Source organism: Phalacrocorax carbo, chromosome 1, assembly GCF_963921805.1.
Source record: "Phalacrocorax carbo chromosome 1, bPhaCar2.1, whole genome shotgun sequence".
Taxonomy (NCBI): domain Eukaryota; kingdom Metazoa; phylum Chordata; class Aves; order Suliformes; family Phalacrocoracidae; genus Phalacrocorax; species Phalacrocorax carbo.
Window position 1 is genome coordinate 101,403,800 of NC_087513.1, and position 18,292 is coordinate 101,422,091.

General features: G+C 46.4%; 1 protein-coding gene across 7 annotated transcripts in view; it reads left to right on the forward strand.

The window, feature by feature from the left end:
* ILDR2 (immunoglobulin like domain containing receptor 2) overlaps nucleotides 1-17,560 on the forward strand; it is a 36,664-nt gene extending 19,104 nt beyond the window's left edge. For 2 of the 7 annotated variants that reach the window (XM_064469113.1, XM_064469167.1), the window contains exons 4-11: nucleotides 1,644-1,766; nucleotides 1,900-1,956; nucleotides 6,377-6,523; nucleotides 7,273-7,449; nucleotides 12,214-12,330; nucleotides 14,110-14,320; nucleotides 15,250-15,940; nucleotides 16,786-17,560. In XM_064469113.1, coding sequence (XP_064325183.1) covers nucleotides 1,644-1,766; nucleotides 1,900-1,956; nucleotides 6,377-6,523; nucleotides 7,273-7,449; nucleotides 12,214-12,330; nucleotides 14,110-14,320; nucleotides 15,250-15,940; nucleotides 16,786-16,821 — 1,559 coding nt within the window. In that variant the 3' untranslated portion in view covers nucleotides 16,822-17,560. The remainder of the gene's footprint in view (nucleotides 1-1,643; nucleotides 1,767-1,899; nucleotides 1,957-6,376; nucleotides 6,524-7,272; nucleotides 7,450-12,213; nucleotides 12,331-14,109; nucleotides 14,321-15,249; nucleotides 15,941-16,785) is intronic. The other 5 variants (XM_064469122.1, XM_064469132.1, XM_064469140.1 and 2 more) reach the window with 5 other exon arrangements.
* The last annotated feature ends 732 nt before the right edge of the window (nucleotides 17,561-18,292 follow it).

Genomic DNA, 18,292 nt, shown 5'->3' on the forward strand with positions numbered 1-18,292 from the left:
AATTAGGTATATACCTCCAGCGATTTGTCCATTGGCATCTGCTCTCAGACTAGGGCTGCACATGAGCTTGTGCAGAGATAATAACACATGGGAGGCAAGGTGCATGCCCTTGTCTGCCCATATGTTCGACATGCACGTGGTTCACATGTACATTGTTCACATACACACACAGAGAGAGGCCTGTGCCAGAATTGGATCTTCTTTGTGCGTGCTGGGGAAATAAGAAATGTATTCAATATGCACGTGGAACATAATGTATATCTAGCATACTTTGACACAAGGCATACATTCGTTGCACGTGTTTGGAGCCCACTTGTGGCACCTAAGACTTAAGCCACACGCATGTTTTATATGTGCCTCTATCTTGTAAGCAGAAAGCATACATGAGCACTTTCCCATAACAAGCTAGCTGTGAGCAATTTGGGCACTTGATGCTTCCAGAAAATGGACTGCAAAGAATGTCATGAAACTTTATATGTAGATGAAAATGTTGCGGTAGACTTATGGCAAAAGTCTTCCTTCAAAGTATTAAATTATCTGTAGGATCAGCACTGTATCTTTTGCTAAGGCTTCAGGAGTACCTCATCATGATGGCATTACTATGAGTATTAGACAGCTTTGATGAGTTGCAGTTGGTTGCAAAGTAATGCCTGCATTCACGGTACGTTTATTATGGCTTCAGCAGGCATCCTTGTGGATTTCTGATCTCTACAGAACCTCTGCTGAAGCACTGAGAAAAAACGGACAGTGGGAATTTGATTATAACACGCTTCAAGGACAAACTAGAGGCCAAGGAACTTGGGATCCAGTTCATCTTTGTGTCTGAGTGCTGCTTAGTGCAGGACCTGAAGGGCATGTGGGGAGGTTAAAGGTAGCTTTCTACCACTTTTGCACTGGCTTACCCATAGCTGCTTCTGTTTCGTTATATCCACAACGTATGTCTCTCTTCAGAGTGCAGCTCTCCTACCTTACGCATGTCTTTAAAAAACCTAGCATGATCCTGGTGCTATATAAAAGAGTATGTGGCACAGCTGCACAAAAGGCTGTTCGGCTGATGCACAGGTGTGTGTAAATTATAGCTGAACACAGTACAGGATATTTCCTGTGTATTAGAAATATCCCAGACATTCAGTGCCAAAACAAACAGGCACCAAGCTGCCTTTGGGCTTGGATTTTATTTGTATTCAGTTATAAATTCAAAGTTGACTTGCCTTTTTTTTCTTTTCCTTTTGCAAAGTGATTCCACAAATTTCTACACAAATCCTTCCCTGGTTGGTTTGCTTCGCTTGAGAGTTGGCCTTATATCACGATCTCACTGAGTTGCTCATGCATCTTGAAATAAGCAGCACATACTCACTTAACTCCTTTCCTAGAGCTGTCCCTGCAGTTGCAGAGCCCCACATGGAAAGCACCACCAATGGGTGTTGTATGCATGTGGCTGATTTATCGAGGGCCTTGGGTTAAAGATGTTTCACATCCATCCAAACTACATCAGTACATTTTTAAAGTAAACTAAACCCTTCTGTTTGAGGGCTGTTGTGCATTTCCAGGAGCTTTTTGCATGTGTAGAGCATAACTCCGGAAAGATGTTATCGTGTAACCATGCTAAGGGGACCTCCCTCTTCTTGTCATTTTGTGCCTAGATCGGAGAAGCTCTGTTCCAGATTCTTTCCCCCCAGCTCTGCTGATAAAGATAAAATACAAGGACACAGAAATGGCAGAAGTGCAGAGGCAGACACCAGGCATCGAGCAGGATGACATCTATGGTTGATAGGAATTCACTTAACAGAGTGCAAGTGGGCTGATGAGGAAGGGGACTGGAAGCTAAGGCAGGGGCTGGGGAGTGTGTTTTTCTTGCAGTAACCTCTCTCCTTGTTCTCCTCCTTCTGTCTTTTCTAGGCAGGACAGGGCTGCTTGCTGATCTCTTGCCCAGTTTTGCTGTGGAGATTATGCCAGGTATTCAGTCATTTCACCCTTCAATCACCCAGTCCTCTGTCATCTTGTCTGTTTATACTTCTACAGCATCTTTATGTGGCGTACATTTCACTCTTATGTATGTTTTATCTGGGGATAAAAATGGAAAAGCCTATCGCTTACTGGGAAAGTGTGTTGGGTTGAGATTTGAGAGAGCTGATGCTGGGACACGGGGAAGGAATGGCCATGCTAGGAGCCAACATACAGAGATAGTTGATGTCATGCCAGGATCAGTGTGTGAACAGAAACGCCAGTACTGTTCAGGGGAGGTTTTATATCAAGCTCTCTGCTCTCCCCCTGCTAGTACAAAGGTAACGCCACTCCAGCCTGTGAGATCTCGGCAGCCTCATGTGCCCGTATGGCTTCGTACGTCAGCTGCTCTTGTGCAGTAGTGACTTCCGCTCCCCAGACCCCATCCTGCGGGTACCATTATAGCCATCACCACAGATGGTAGCACAGGAGGTGCTCAAAATAGAGCACTGGTTAGCAACCCAACAGTGGCACAGCCCCTCTTGTGCTGCATGGCTAGGGCATTATCTGGGTAACACCAGGTGGTTGGACCAGACATGAAAGCTCTCTGCCCATGATAAATCCCTCACTAGCCAAACTAATGAGAGCCACCAGTTCTGGCACTCCTTGCAGAGGAAATGGAGACTGTGCAACAGATTGTCCTTGAAAGGGAAAAGCTGTGAGAACATTTAGCCCTTGAGTCATCTGATCATCCCCTGACAGTGCCCAAGGAGTGTTTCTTTCACATGTTTGTGCAAAAATGCAACTCCACATAAATGTGTGAAGCTGTTTTCAAGTCTGTCCCAGAGATGCAGAGAGAAGGCAGACACTGCCCCGCCTCCAGTGTAACCCAAAGCTCCCTGGAAGCTCAGCGTGGCAGGAAACGGTTTGGTCTCTTTAGCATGGACAGAAGTTGATGCTCTGTTGCCTAATGCTTCCCCCCCCCCCCCCCCCAATTTTACTGAAAGGGTATAACATTTTTGTCTGTTGGCCAGGTAGGTTTCTGGTACCCTCGCTGCATGGGTATAAACAACAGGAAAGTGTAAAGGCAGCAGCAAACCACATTTCAGCTGTTAGCATTGCCTGCTACCTGAATAAACAAAAGCAGATGCTCCTGCAAGCACAAAACAGTATTTTCCAGACAGTGAGGACACATAGCACTTCAGCTTGGTAGTCATTTGAATCTCAGGGTTACACAGTTGTATCTGGACGTACTGTGTCAGAAGATAACAGTTGTACTGGAGGAAGAATTGTGGAATTGCAGGTATAAATGGTTGAATCCCAGTTTTGTGCATAAAGGAGGAGCCAGCAGGCTCTTGCTGTCCTCTTAACCTCACCAGAGAAGCAAATGGTCTAACTTCCTGTGAAGTAAAAATGCTTCGTGATTCATAGGTCCCTGTGACTGGGACACTGATTTCTAACATCCACTCCTGGTGCTGAGTGAGCATCTTGCAATGTGCAATGTACATACTAACTTGACTGCCTCTTATATTTCTATACATTTTCAGAAAGACCACAGATACACTTAAAATGGACTTGCTGTTTGTTTGGCTTTTATCCTTTTTGGAGTAGTTGTGAACTGTTCACTAATAGCTCTGGAGATCTGACGCCTGAGCTTCATCGCATAGCTGTGGCTGGCCACTTCTGCCACGTGGTACTATTTCACGTCCTACTCTGTATCAATGATGATGTAGAGAACAAGATGAGAGAACATGGCAAAATAAAAAGCCACTGAGCTGTTGCCCTGCTCGGATTGGCATAGATTAGGAAGTACACGAATGGAAGGGATAGTCTGGCTTGCTATCTTGCTTGCTATACTGAGCAGCATGTATTTTCATCCTTTCCATAAGCTTAGCAAGCTTAAGAGTAGTCTGGGTTTGGCCTTTCTCTCTCCCGTTGGATCACTTTCTTTGATGTGCATCTTCTAGCTTCCATCTACACTACTTGTAGCCTATTTGTGCCCATATATGCAAGACCTTTAACTATAACACCTGCTTTTCCTCCTAGCATATTTACAGGCAGCAGCTATGTCTGTTCTCAGCCTTCTTTTTACTAGACTAAGGCAGTGAGCTTCAGCTCTCCTGCTGCAAGGCAAATCGTTGCTTTGCATCCGCTCCAACCTGAATTAATCTTTTCTTGTACAGAGATGACTGCATAGCATCAGTAACTTCAGATGAAGTTACATGGAGACATTAGTATTTCCTTAACACTACTGGAAGTTCCTCTGCTGCTGAGCATGGGGTTACATTTGCCATTTTTGTGGATGTATTGCATAAGCAGTTACAGTTGTCCTATGGTGGAATAATAGACTGGATAATTTATCTTGTTTTTCAGTTGTTTTCTGAATGAAGTCCTCTTCAGAACAGAGGTTGTTTTTAATTCTTGAATGTGTGACCTTGAAAGTATTGCTACATACCTTGAAATTCAGTATATTGCTGTATTTCATGTTTCTTATTGTAGGCCCAAGGACAACTGGCCCTTTCTGTAACATATCCCTGTCTTCATCTTTAGTGACAATGCTTCCCTACCTCTTACCCTCAAGATACATTAACACATTCTTATTTTCTGTGCAAAGGTCATTCGTGAAACCGGCATTCCTAGAACCAGCGCTTGAGGAACTGTATCAGTAATCTCCCCATAGCGCTTACTTTTCCATTCATGAATGCTTCCCTCCAGTCGTTCCCTTACTATTAGCTGATTTTTTTCTCTACATATAGTAACTTCACCCAAAAAATTTATTCCACAAGGACCAAAATTATCTGCAAATTTAAATTAAATTCATCTGTCTCAGCCAAAAAGAAATAAAATATTCAATAAATATAAAACATTTCACTTGACACTTCTGAAATGAAGTGTTTTGATTTGTAAATGCCACATCTTTCACTGGCATTTTTTAAAGGAAATTGTAAATTCTAGATTTAAAATGGCATTAAAAAAAAGGAATTGTTTATAGAAAAGGAAAACTGCAACAAAGCAAAGAATTTTACTTTTGTTCAAACAGAATGCTGTGGATGAATCAAAAATTTATTCTTATTTTTGCATTTTATTAAGAACTAGAAAAAAGCTCTGTTTTGGATGTTCCAAGCTGAACATTTTCCCTTGACTTTTCAGCTTAGCAATGCAGGTGAGAGGTGTGCTATTTTCCCAGGGTGATTCTGTACTCACATTGTATCAATACTTCTTCATCTTAAATAACAATGTATCAGTAGGCCCCTTAGTGAGCACTGGACTTCTGTTCAGAAACAGTGGCCTGCTGTTTTTTTTCTCCTCTGCAAAGCAGCCCCACCGCCTCTTTCTTTGCTTTCTTACCATCTTTCCAAGGTGGTTGAATAACCACCTGGGTACACCTGGAGTCTTTCCCCACAGGTTTTCCCTCACCAGTGGTCTGACTTCTAGATAGGTTGGTGCATCTCTCTGATGTAAAACCAACTCCAGCTCTCCTATACATTCAAAATATTGAAATTTCTTGGTCCAGACGTGTTCACTGACCATTACCTTAATCTGGGGAATTGCCATGTGGCGGCAGGCGCAGCCCTGGGCACGCAGTCCCCTGCAAAGCACAGGGTGGCCAGATGCAGAGCTGGGAGCTGCCCCAGCACAGGCTGGGCGCCTGCTCCCACCACGGCTGCTGCCACTGCAGATTTCCCAGCAGCGAAGTTTGAGAAACCTTTTCTTGCTCCCTTTCCCGTTCAAACCCCATCCTGGTTTTTGTGGACCAGCTCTTCTGTGCTTTCACTTGTACGGTGTTTTAGCCATTCCCTTTCGGGGCCTGGCAGACATCATCTGAGGCTTTGGGGGGCGGGGTGGGGGGAAGTGGTTGTTAGGTTTCCTGCCTGGCTGCAGCTCCTGAATAGGATGTTCGTTCGGCACATTCAAAAGAATAATTGCATGCGTGGGCCTAGTTGTGAAGGGGCAGGCCTGGCTCATTTACTGGGCTATTTATAGTGTGCTTTTCACCATCATTTGTCCCATTAAAACTAGAATGTGGATAGGGAACAAACACACAAGCAGGGCATGAACATGGCCAGGAAGAATGAGTCTTTGATGAGATCCAAATGCTAATGGAGTATGTCCTGCGGCATTTATACAGGTCTGCTGTGGGGCAAAGGGTTCCTGTGCTGGGGAACCAGAGCTCCTGCACCCATGCTGCTCGACTCTCAGGCAGCCAGAGATGTCACAGGAAGGGTCCACATTTCTGTAGCTCCATTTTTCACTGTTGTGTGCCATTTCTGCTTTGACACAGAGGGGGATGTAGTCCTAGACAGCAGGAAGTCTACTTCTGTTGTTCACCTGTCTGTTTTGTCCCTATGCTCTCCTCTGGAAGGATGTTGGTGAAGTTCCCTTCCATAGCAACGTGCAATCCTGTAAGTACCTCTCTCCCCTTGTTTTCCAGAGTGGGTCTTTGTGGGCCTGGTGATCCTGGGGGCGTTCCTGTTCTTCCTCCTGGTGGGGATCTGCTGGTGCCAGTGCTGCCCACACAGCTGCTGCTGCTATGTCCGCTGCCCCTGCTGTCCTGAGTCCTGCTGCTGTCCCCGGGCATGTGAGTGACCCTCTCCAAGCCTGGTGCAAATTTTGCACAACTTCTGCTCCCTGGCAGAACAGGAGGAGAATCTGCTAATATTGCTTCCTTTGCCCTGAGCGCTTTTCTTGACTGAAAAACTAGTTCTTAGGGAGTGAAGTGTCTGACCTATTGCTCAATGGTTGAGCGCTCAAAGTTAATTACAAATGTAATTCCCTGAGCCCTCCCTGCCTTGGCAGCTGTGCCTGCTTCTCCGAAGTGTCACGCTCCCCTTCCAAAGTTGTTGTTGTGTCAGTGAATGTTGCGGGTCAGAGCTAAGAGCATCCTGGGAGGTTTCTTCCCGGCTATGCAAAGTAGCTGCCCTCTACAACAGTGCAAAATCCTTGCAGCCCAGCAAGGCCCCTGGTCAGGCTCAGGCAGATCTGTCAAGTTTCATGAGCCTCATCCCTGCTGCTTGAGTCATCAGTTGTTTTTAAAGCTGAACTGCCACTAAACCATGGCAGCATTAATGCTGGCTGTAGCACTCTGAATGCCTTTCAATTGCTGGGCATCTTGCAATGTTCATCTAACCTGCCATGTGCATTTTTTTAAACTCCCCTCAGTGCCATTTGAGGCTTAGAGAAATTCAGATTGGTCCTTGTCATTTCATTTGTCCAGTTGTCCCCTGCTGGGCTGTCACCAATGTTGGTGACATGCAGGTTTCGGCCATGTGCCGTGTGGGTCTATGGGAGGCTGGCGTGATGCTGACTGCTGTTCTTTTTCTTTTTCAGTGTACGTAGCAGGCAAAGTAGCAAAAGCTGGGTACCCTCCTGCAGTGTCTTCCATGCCAGGTCCATACTACATCCCCAGTGTTCCTGTAGCTGGTGTCCCATCTCCTGCTGTGCTCATGGATAAATCGCACCCTCCTCCCTTAGCCCCAAGTGACTCCAGCGGAGGAAGCCAAAATGGTAATTTGCAGTGCCAGGCACAACATTCAGTCCTCTTACTGGGAGCAGGGCTGGGAAAGGAAAAGGAAAAGGGAGGAATGATTGTCACCGATAGAGTGGTATGAACAGAAGAAACACAGAGAAACTGCATTTTAATCCTGTCTCTGACAGTGACATTTGCATCCCGTAGGGCCACATGGGCCAACTTTTCTAGTGCCATCAGCACAGTGTCAGTTTGTGGGTGCATAATGATGTCAGCAGGGAACGAGAGGCCAAGTTCATGCCTGGGACCCCTCTCACTACTGCTGCAAATATTTACTGTGGAGGACAATACGCTGAAGATTGTTTCAGGGGAGCAGACGCAGCGGCCATTTTCCCCTTAGAGCTGACGCGTTGGAAGCAAGCATCAGTGTGGCTGTCTAAATTCAAACATGGTGCAGCAGAAGTGACTCTCACAAATGTAGAGTCACCATACTTACATAGTATGGTTGCCATTGATCCAGCCACGTGCCTGATTCCAAAGCACCACACTAATTGTGAACTGTTAAGTTTGCTCATGACAATGTGTTGATAAAACACTTCCAAAACCACGAGATCAAGTAGCATAATCAAATAACTAAGCTTTTGGAAAAATCCTACACATCCTTCCACTGTCCCAGTCAGTATATTAACCTTTCTGGAATTACAAAAAGTATTTTCCTTCAACAATCACAGTTTTTTTCCCCACTGAAATAAAAACAGAGCTCTGGAATGGAGCATTTTGAAATAGGAAATAAATCAATCGCTGATCCAAAACAGAACGTATCCAATTCAAAAACCTTTGTCAGAAAATGATGGACGACAGCCCAGTGCTTAATTTTTTTCTGCTGTGAAAAATGTCACTGCATGTAGAGTGTGGTGTTGGCTGTGGGAACTCCAGGGATTTTTTTAAAAGTTGGATTGCAGCGCCAGTCTCGTCTCTGCTGTGCATTACTAGCAGAGCACAAATCCAGAATGAAAAACTGTGGATGCGTTTGGTAACCAAATGGACTGGCTCTTAGCATCCCATGTTCATTACACGGAAAGATGCGTTTATTATGCAATCCAAATCAGCTGACTGCACTTAATCCCTCAACTCAGGACTTGACAGGAAATACTGTGTATTGCAAATAAAACCATTATTACAGAGTTTTAACTGTTGTGGCAAGGCAAGAGAGGTTATGGAGTCTTTTTAATTTTTAATTAATATTTTTTGCAATAATATGTGCAAACCCTTAGTCTGGATCATGCACCTGTTGCTCAAGGTGTTTCTTGAACTGTGGAGCTTAGGAAGGGTGATACCCTGCACCCTGTTCCTTTTCCTTTAGGGTCCTCCACAATGCCAGAATATCCCCTAATTACTGGCTGTAGAAGAGAAAACATTATGCAGCTTTTCCAAGCTCGTTGGCCAGGCAGCAAGCTAAACAAAACAGGTAATGGTTGAGTTTATAATAAAGGCCTTTTCTCAGAAGGAGCACTAATTATGGTCTCTGTGTCCTCCCCGCAGCAAGTTTAGGTCTGATCTGAGACTTAGTATCTTTGAGACTTCAACCTTCCCGTCAAGTTTATTTTAAAAAGTGGGATCAGAAGTGCTGGGGGACAGAGACTGGAGGATTCTGTAATCCTGGCTGCCAAGCTAAAAAGGACAGCCTTCATCCTAGTTAGTTTCTGTGCTTATAAATGATCCCTGTGAGGTAATCTAGTGAGCAAACTCAGGTGTGAGGATATTTTGAAAATTTGACTAGGGTTACATAAAAGCCATGTGACAAAGCTCCAGTGAAGCCTAGAAATACCATCCTAAACTTAGGGCTGAACGGGGGGGGAAAAAAACCTTTCAGCTCTCTTACTTAGAAGAGTGTTGGCAACACGTAAGTTTAAGTCAGGATGTATACTCTTGCAGAGATTCCTTAAACCATGCACACAGGGAGGCTTTTGAACCGAGAGCTGGACTCCAGACCTTGAATATGGGAAGGGTATGATGAGACCTCGTTTACTTCCTAACCACTCTTACCTGGAAAAAATAGTAGTGCTGTCCTTTCTGGGGAGGGAAACAGCTTACAGTTTTGGCTGACTTGGTTCCACCCACAGAAGAATAAAAAAAGTGTCCAGTTAAATGCAAATTAAACATTAGAAATCTAGGAACTGTTCAGGAGAAGAAAATATGGTATAACAGGGAAGAATGTTCCATTCCCTTTGACTTCAGAGAATGGTTCTGGAAAAGTGGTTAACGTCTCTGCATCTTTATTCCCTTATAATTAAGATGCGCCTAAAAATATTCACACCTTATTAAAGGGTTATGGCAATTTACAGATGAAGAAGGGTGTGAGGAGGAAGCAGTAATATCTCTGTTTCTCACACAAAAGAATAATAAAGAGATTTAATAAGTTGAACATTCAATACCAGTGTGAGAAGTATTTAATAAATAAATGTACAGACAAAATATGCTTCATCTATAATGGAAGATACTTTTAATGAGCTGTTCACGGTCATCTTTGCAGTTTTAAATCCAAAGTTAATTTCTAGGTCCTTACAGAATTAACCAAGAAATTAATTTGCCTTTTGATACACAGCTGCAGTAGCATGAAGCTAGCATGAAGCCTAGCTAATTCTCCATCAGTTCCAGGAGCTATAGATGTTGCCCAAATAGGTATTTGGCACAGGCTCAGCGTGAGTAGTGGCTCTGGGGAGACAGAGTCTGGAAGCTGCCTGTTCAGGTTCCCCAAAGGTTGTTAGTAGGTCAGAGTCATTTCCAGCTGATGGTTGTTTGCTGGCCTGTGTATAAATGAGGTGGCAGCTTAGCTGAGCTCCTGGTAGGCACATTAGAAGAAAGAATAGCGAGAGGCCTCTTTCCTGGCAAGGTACCAGAGAGAGGTCAGTCACAATGGTGACGTGCAGTGGAGAGCTTGCCTTGCTGTTGCTCATGCAGTGCAGCAGGAGTCATCACTTCTGAGGCCAGTAAGTCCAGCCCCTCTTCACAGCAGCAACCTCACTTCAAGAGGCATGATGGTCTTCCACTTTGGAAGGCAGAGTTGCTTGTGTTCCATAAATCACTGTGTGCATTTGCAGTTATTGTGCACACATTCATGGGGATAATAAAACAGAGCAAAACTCTAGACTGCTGTCAGCTGAGCTATCTGGAGAAACATTGAAAGCAGGACCCTGATAGACCCATATGACGTTGTAACATCTAATACCTTTCCCAAGTAAAGATACACAAGGTAATATTTCAAGATGCAGTTACTCACCTTACACGTGCACAGTCAAAACCCACAGTAAAGCACTTTCCTCCTGAAGCAATCTGCAGGTTTATTACAGGAATCATTCTACCCATTTCTATGGCACAGCCATTTCTGAAGCAAAGCACAGTTATTTAATAGTGCACAGACACATGCACAGCAGTTTAGGACAGAAGGTGCCTAAGAATACCTCTGCCAAGTCCTTGTTCAGCCCACACAGTGCATACTATGCAACGTACTACCAAACCCATATGTTAGTAGCTTGATGTATTGGGGTGTGGGATAAAACAGAAAGAACAGGTTGGCTCAAAACCACCGTCTAAGTATTTAAATCGTGCCACAAGAGGAGCACTCATGCAACACTGCAGTATTCACACAAGGGAACATTAACCCCATGTAAGGCAGACAGGTTCCATTTTGTAGTGCTAAGTGAACTGTCTTCACGACAGTTCTCTAATGAGGCTGAATTTGAGGGTTGTAGCCCTCTTTTGTACTTCGACCTGGGTTTCTGTCAATCGTGAAATAGCCCCAGGCTGAGACCTTTCCTAAATAATCTGCCTTAAATAAAAGCCTTATTTTCTTCAGAGTCCTGATAGCTGGAGTTCTCTACTTGCTGACTATAGACCTGCCTTGAGGTAGTCAGGCTGTTTGTAGGGCTAGCAGGTAAAGCATGCATGGATCCAGCCTGCCAGTGTTAGGGCTGCTGTGGCTCCAGGTGTGTAGGGGCTTCTTGTCTACACAAAGGAATGTGGAAAAGCCGAAAACCTGTCCAGACTTCGCCTGCAAATGGAGTAGTCCCAGGAGTCAAGCACTTAATATATGTGTAAGACATACCTTTTCTGTAAAATAAAGCTGTAAAGAATGCCGGAGAAGGCAGTTTCACAGTTACCCAGTGACCTGATTGCCCCCTTCACTGGATTCAGTATAAATCTCAAAGCAGTGTGATGTGCTTTGTGGGACTTTCTGTGTTTCCTTCTGTATTCTCTGGAGCTGCTCCTACCACATGCTTTTCAACCTGTGTGAGCAGAATTCATAGGGATGGGAGGGTGGAGTGGTCCTGCAGAGTGACAGCTCCCAAATGCTCAGCCACCTGCTTCCCCTGTAGACTGGGAGCTTACGGCCTCTGCATCACAGAGGAAGCCTGATCTTCTGGGATTGCTCCCATTCCATGACGAATCCTTTGCCTAGTGCTGAGGAAGGGGAACAGAGTGCTACTTTTCTCTCTGCCATCCTCTGTGGGAGGTGGAATCGCTCCATGGCAATGACACCACTTGATGCATTTGGTTGTACAAGTTGGGCATTTCCAAACCATTTTTGCTGTTACTGCAAACTTTAGAAATTATGCAGCTGCTCGCAACTTCACATCCCACGGTATAGACAAATTTCTTCTGAAGCAAGGACTGACTCACTCTGTTTTGGAAGACGCAGCCTACCTGCCTGCAGATGTGAGCTCAACTATAGAAGCAATATTGTCGGAAAGTCTCCTTGGGCTTAAATGGGTTTTCCCCTAATGCTCTTCTTCTCTCCCTAGCAGTGCGCAAAGGGTACAGGATCCAGACTGACAAGGAAAGGGACTCCATGAAGGTGCTGTACTATGTCGAGAAAGAACTGGCTCAGTTTGACCCAGCTAGGAGGATGCGAGAACGATGTGAGGAACAAGCGTGGTTTGCTTTTTCTTTTTTTTCACTGACCTGAAAAAGACTGAAAGTTTATCGCTAAAAGTTCACTGGTTTTGCCTTAGAGCCAGCCTCTAGGATGTGATGTCTAGGATATGGTACTTGGGGCATATAAAGGCTAGATTTTAGGCATCTACATCTATGTTCCAATTTCAAAGATGTGCTGCTTACCTAATTGTCCTTAATTATAGTGAACAAGGTGAGGGATACTCAAATGCTCATGAAAATTGTCCACTTGGATAATTAAACTTCTGCATCAACATCTGAAAAGCCAAGGCCATACTCATGCCTTCTACAGCCTGTGGTGTGATAATAACTGGGATCTTGTCTTCACAATTCCTATACATCTTACACTGTGGTGCCTGTAAATTCCTAGCATGGCAACAGAGGAGAGGGATGATTTTACTGAAAGCATGTTTTGTGGGCTGCAATGACCACAGTGTGGTTTGAAGGATGCAGAAAGGTAGTTTGGAGTGGCTGTTGCCCTGCAGAAGGAGCAGGGACTACAGAAAAGATTCAAGACACCAGGGAATCATCAGGTTTTGTGACATTGGTCAACATAAGATCAGAGGTGGTACATGCATCAGTACTGATGGCTTGGCAGTCAGACAACTGCAGGCGAAGGGGAGGGTGGTGGTGAATAGGGACATGATGCAAACTCAGAGCTGAGCTTCTGTGTGGAACTCCCCACTATCTTCTGATAGCCTCTTGCAAGCACTATTTCCCTAAATAAAGGCTGAGGTTGCATTTAGTGGGTGTCAGAATACAAACCCAGGTGAGGGTCTTTCCACATTAGGAGGCAGAGGTGCAGTGGCAGGACAAGGTGTGTGCATGAGGAGGGCTTGCAGTGCTGCTCTTTGTCCTCTAGCTGTTCTGTGCAGAGGACAACAGGAGGCTGGGGTCTCAGTTCCTCCAGGCAGCATCCAATTCATGCAGGGCAAACCCACATTAAGCACTGGTAGAGGCTAATTTAAAACAGATACATGAGATCCTGCAAATCAATGAAGGTAAGGGCTTTAGGGAATGACACTACATCAAAGCTCTGTACAGATTAGGCATAACTAACAAATTATATATACTTCTAAAACAGTCACTGCTGAGCACACTGTCTTCTCCACCCACAAGATTCACTATAAAAAGACCTCTCCAGATTGGTATGTCAGGCCTCCAGATGTCAATGTGCTTGACAGGGTAGAGACTGACAGTGATTCAGGCAGTCTCTTACTTTTTCCTTAATCTTTTTTGAGGGGGTTGTTTTTGTTTTAGCTGGGCAAGTCAGGCCAAATCCAGAGCCAGCCTGTCTCACACCAGGAAATGGGGAGGTGGCACAACTGCTGTGATGATGTTCCACCAAGCTGAGTGCCCACCTTGCGAGGGTGGAGAGCTCACATGTGTTGCTGAAGCAGGGCTGAGGGGGGATTTCTGCCTGAGGGCTAAACTCGGTTACCTGGGACACAGGCATCTGATGCCATTTGCGATACCCTTAGAATATCCCACCTGGCTGCCAGCTACCAGTTCAGAAGACCTGTAGGACTAGCAACAGCTCTATGTCCAAACTGAGCCCCAGGTGTTAGGATCAGTCAAGGGTTTGGAGGAGGGCCCTCGATTCCATTTAGATTTTTTTCCTAATGGAGGGCAGCTCAGCTTCTTTCTGAAAAAGCTGCAGCTGGGATCTCCTGTCCTCTCCTGCCCTTTCACACATGCTTTCAGGTGACGCCTGTCTCATTTCTTTTCTGCAACCTCCCCTGCAGATAACAACACCATCTCTGAACTCAGCTCTTTGCATGAAGAGGACTTGAACTTCCGGCAGCCCTACCGCCAGGCACGAAGGAAACCTCTGCCTCCTGCGGAGGACCTGGATGGCGATGCAGAATACTGGGCGGGAGTGATTGGCGGGGGCAGCACGTCAAGATCACAGGCTGTCTCTGATTACAGGGATGAGCGGGACAGTTTCCGGCACAGGTGAGGAGGGCTGTGCTGGTAGGCAGCCATATCTGGCAAAGTAGTAAAGAAAGGAGAAGGGACAGATGGACTGGTAGCTCTTCTCCATTTCCTGCTGCTCTGGTTCTACTCAGCAGGACAGAGGAGTTAGAGAGAAGCATGAAATCCGGAGATGTCGTTAGATGAGGTTGGAATGAATCAGATTCCCACAAGGCTGCTGAAGCCTACTCAGCTGGGCAAAGCTAGGTACAAGCCCTATTCCAGGTGGGATGTAAAAGTGAAATCAACAGGAAACCAAGCCACCTTTCCCAAAGTGCTCTCTTGTGATTTGTACCTGATCCCTCCAGCTCTTCCCAATGCTGGTGTGTTTTATTAGGAGTCACACCCTGACGCTTTGGTACAACAAGACCTGTACTCCAAGCCTGAAGGACTGGCAGTCTCGTGCCTAGAAGAGAGATATCACATCCTTCCATCACATACCAGCAGCCCAGTCTCCCAAAAGCAATGGCAGGGATTTCGTTCCCTCAGTACTGGGCTATTGTACCAGCTCACTCTCTTTAAACCTGCCTCAGAATTGCCCTGCTGTGAGCTTCTGTAGCCGGGTTGTTGGGTTTTCCCAGGAGGACATACACCTACCCGCTTTGGGGCCAAGGAGAGGCAAGTCCAACCCTGCATACCGGAGGACAAGGGAAGGAGCACTCTGGGGTTAATCTTGGGTGACATTAGACAGGTAGAGTCCAGGCTATCCCCACTAAGCTGCCTTTACAGTTAGCAGAGAGAAGCAGGGATTTTGAGGACGTGATGTATCTCTTCCTACAGAAGATGATGAAAACAGGTCAGATGATTCATGCCCCAGGAGTGCCTGTTTCCCTCCATTGTTTGTGAAGGCAGCTGAGGGGGATGAGCGCAGCTGAATCCTGCCTTCTAATACTACTTCTTTCCTCCTCCAGCCAGCAGAGATCCAAGTCCGAGATGTTGTCCCGTAAGAGTTTCTCTGTGGGAGTGCCGGCTGTCTCTATGGATGAGCTGGCAGCCTTCGCAGAGTCCTACAGCCAGCGGACCCGGCGGGCAGAGAGCCAGGAAACTCGGCGTTTCGAGCGGTCGGAGTCGCACGGTGGCCGCAGTGGAGGGCTGCCCCACCAGGATAGCTCGATAGAGGAGTACTACACCAAGCGTAGCAGAGGGAACCGAGAGCCACTGACGGACTCGGATCGTGGCTGGTCATACAGCCCACCCCGGAGACGGGCCCATGAGGAGAAGCACCTGCCCAGGCTGGTGAGCCGGACGCCCGGAGGGAGCCAGAAATACGATCACTCCTACCTCAGCAGCGTCTTGGAGAGGAAATCCCGGAGCTACGATGAGAGTGGAGACCTCAGCGAAACCCCCTCAAAGCTGAGCTCACAGCCCAGCCAGAGAGGAGGGGGAACATATTACGCCTGGTCACCACCCTCTACCTACAAAGCCGAGAAGTCGCAGCAGCAGCTGCAGCAGCCGCCACCACCACCTCAGCAGGAGGAAGAGGAGGACACGCTGCCCCCGTACAGCGAGAGGGAGCTGAGCCGAGGCCCGTCGTACAGGGCCAGGGAGCAGGCCTACCTCAACGCTTCTGACAAGAAGAGGAAAAAGGACCCCAAGAAAACAGTGAGGCCATGTCTGGTGTTCCTGATCTAAACAGGCTGAGTGGGGAGCCACCAGGCGGGGATTGCTAGCCAGAGTTTAGAGGGGCTCTCCAGGAGGGTAGAGCCTGGAGTCTGAGTGTGGGGAACCCCAGACAAGGGGAGTCACTGTGGGAAGAGGTTAGGCACCGTGGGTGTAAAAGGCCAGAAAGGGAAATAGCTCCTACACAGGACTCCACGATGGAGGGGAGAGACAGATGTGCCTGGAACTGGGGAGGTAAGGGATGTTTTTGGCATTTGTGGCCTGGTGATCCAAGGAAGTGGGAGTTTATCTAGGATTTAGGAGGATCATGGTAGGGAAGGAAACTTACCCAGGGCTTACAGAAATGAAAGGGCATTGCTTTGGCTGTGATCCTTTGTAAGCAAGGGTTGAGACGTTCTGTTCTTCTGGACTAGGACAGGGCTAGTAGCAAGGCACAGTGTAAGAGACCTCAGGTCTTTCTGAAAGGGGTGGGATGACAGACTCCTGTGGGTGCAAACCCATGGGCATGTGTACAGGCTATGCACGCCACAGGTTTCCTCACACAGGGTACCAGCAAGTGCAAAACATCCTGCCACAGTCTGGTGAGGACTGATGAGTTCATGGTTGTTGGGGAAGGGGAGCTGGCTGAAGTCTGTTCCATGGGGGAGGCCTTGTCGCTAGAGCAGCTTGGCTGTTAGGCCTGAGCTTAAGTGGCATGTGCAAGAGAGGAAAGGGGTGTCAGTGGACAAGGCTGTTGCCCTTTGGTTTTGTCTCTGTCAAAGCTACATCTGTCTCTTTGTCCATTCCATGGGTGCTTTTGTGTTGACATTTCTCTTCTTTCCTCTCAGAACGATTTCCCGACGAGGATGTCCCTCGTGGTTTGAAGTTGTTGTGGACATGTCATGTTGATGGGCTGCATACCGTGAGGTGACTGCAGTGGAAAAGATACAGAGCAGCAAGCAAGACAGGCCTCTGAACCTTTGCAGCCACCAGCCATGGACTCTTTGTTTCAATTGTTTGTTTCATCGGGGGAGCAGAGGCTTTCATAAGAGACAGACTCCCATGAACAGCACTTGATCTCAGAGGCTCTGGGAGTCTGCCAGGAAAATGAGGCCAGGGCTCTCTTTGGCACCCTGCTTTCCAGTGTCCTCCATTCTGTGCTGGAAGGCAGCCACGTCCCTACTGTAGCTGCAGCCCTGAACTACAAGCGAGACTGCTCTGTGCCTCTTGCCCTGTCTGATGTGCAGAGAGAGGCCTGTGTGCCTACCTCTTGCTCTCTCTGTCTCCTCAGTTCTCTGTTTGGATTAAATATTGTCTCCATACTTATACTTAGCGCCTTTCCTGTATCATCCCCATGCTGGGAGGAGACCTTGTTCTTAAAGCCACTGACTGCCTCCAGCTGATCGGGCCCTAAATCGTGAAAGAAAATCTACATCCTTTCAGACACTATAGAAAAGGACTCATGAGGTGTTACTTTGGCAAGGGCTGAACAGAGAGAGAGAGAGGCAATTATGGGCTGGTTTGTTCAATATATTTAGTTCTGTTCATTGTGTGATGAGAGTTGCAGGTGAGATTGATGTATTGTTTTGAACGTGGATCAAAGTAGCTTTTATTGTGATGAGAGCATGATGTGTTTTTTCCCCCATCCCCAGCTGTGGTTTGTTTTGATACAGTTGCATTTTCTGGCAGCTGAACTGTGACCCTGTAGAGCTTCAAGCTAGAATATCTACTCCTCCATACCATAAGCAGTGCTCTAGCCTTGCTGGTGATCTCCTTCCAGCACCACAAGAGATCTATGCCTAGTGAATGACCTTTTTGTTTTAAAGAAGCAAAAAGGGGAAAGTCTCAGTGATAGAGCAGCTGCAGATCTTCATTCTGTGCTACTGGTATTACTCCTTTCTGGTCATTGTTCCCAGATGTTGAAGAGAGTGGAAAAAGAATTAACACCGTCAATGAACACGAGCTTTGAAAGTCAACTTTTTCACTTACAGCCATTTCATTCACTTCATTTGTGACATGGTTTTAGTGGCTGTTGTCTCAGGACCAGCTGAATTTGGAACTGAGTACTTTACGCCATCTGGAATTCTGGTTTTCATAGGGTATAATGCAGTCATTTCTTTAATTTTTAGCTGCTAAAATTGTAATGTGAAGGAAGATGATGGGAACACTTTAAGGTCCAGCATCCTGATCCCTATTATGCCTAGAAACAACTTACTGTCCTGTTGTGTTATGGACATTGTCAGCCTCTGAAATGCCATCTCTGTTGTTACTCTGGAAATCTGGGGAGCTGTCTGGCGTCAGGTGCTCACTCTGGCAATACTGCTTTGAACACGAGATTTCTTAACATTACTGCAG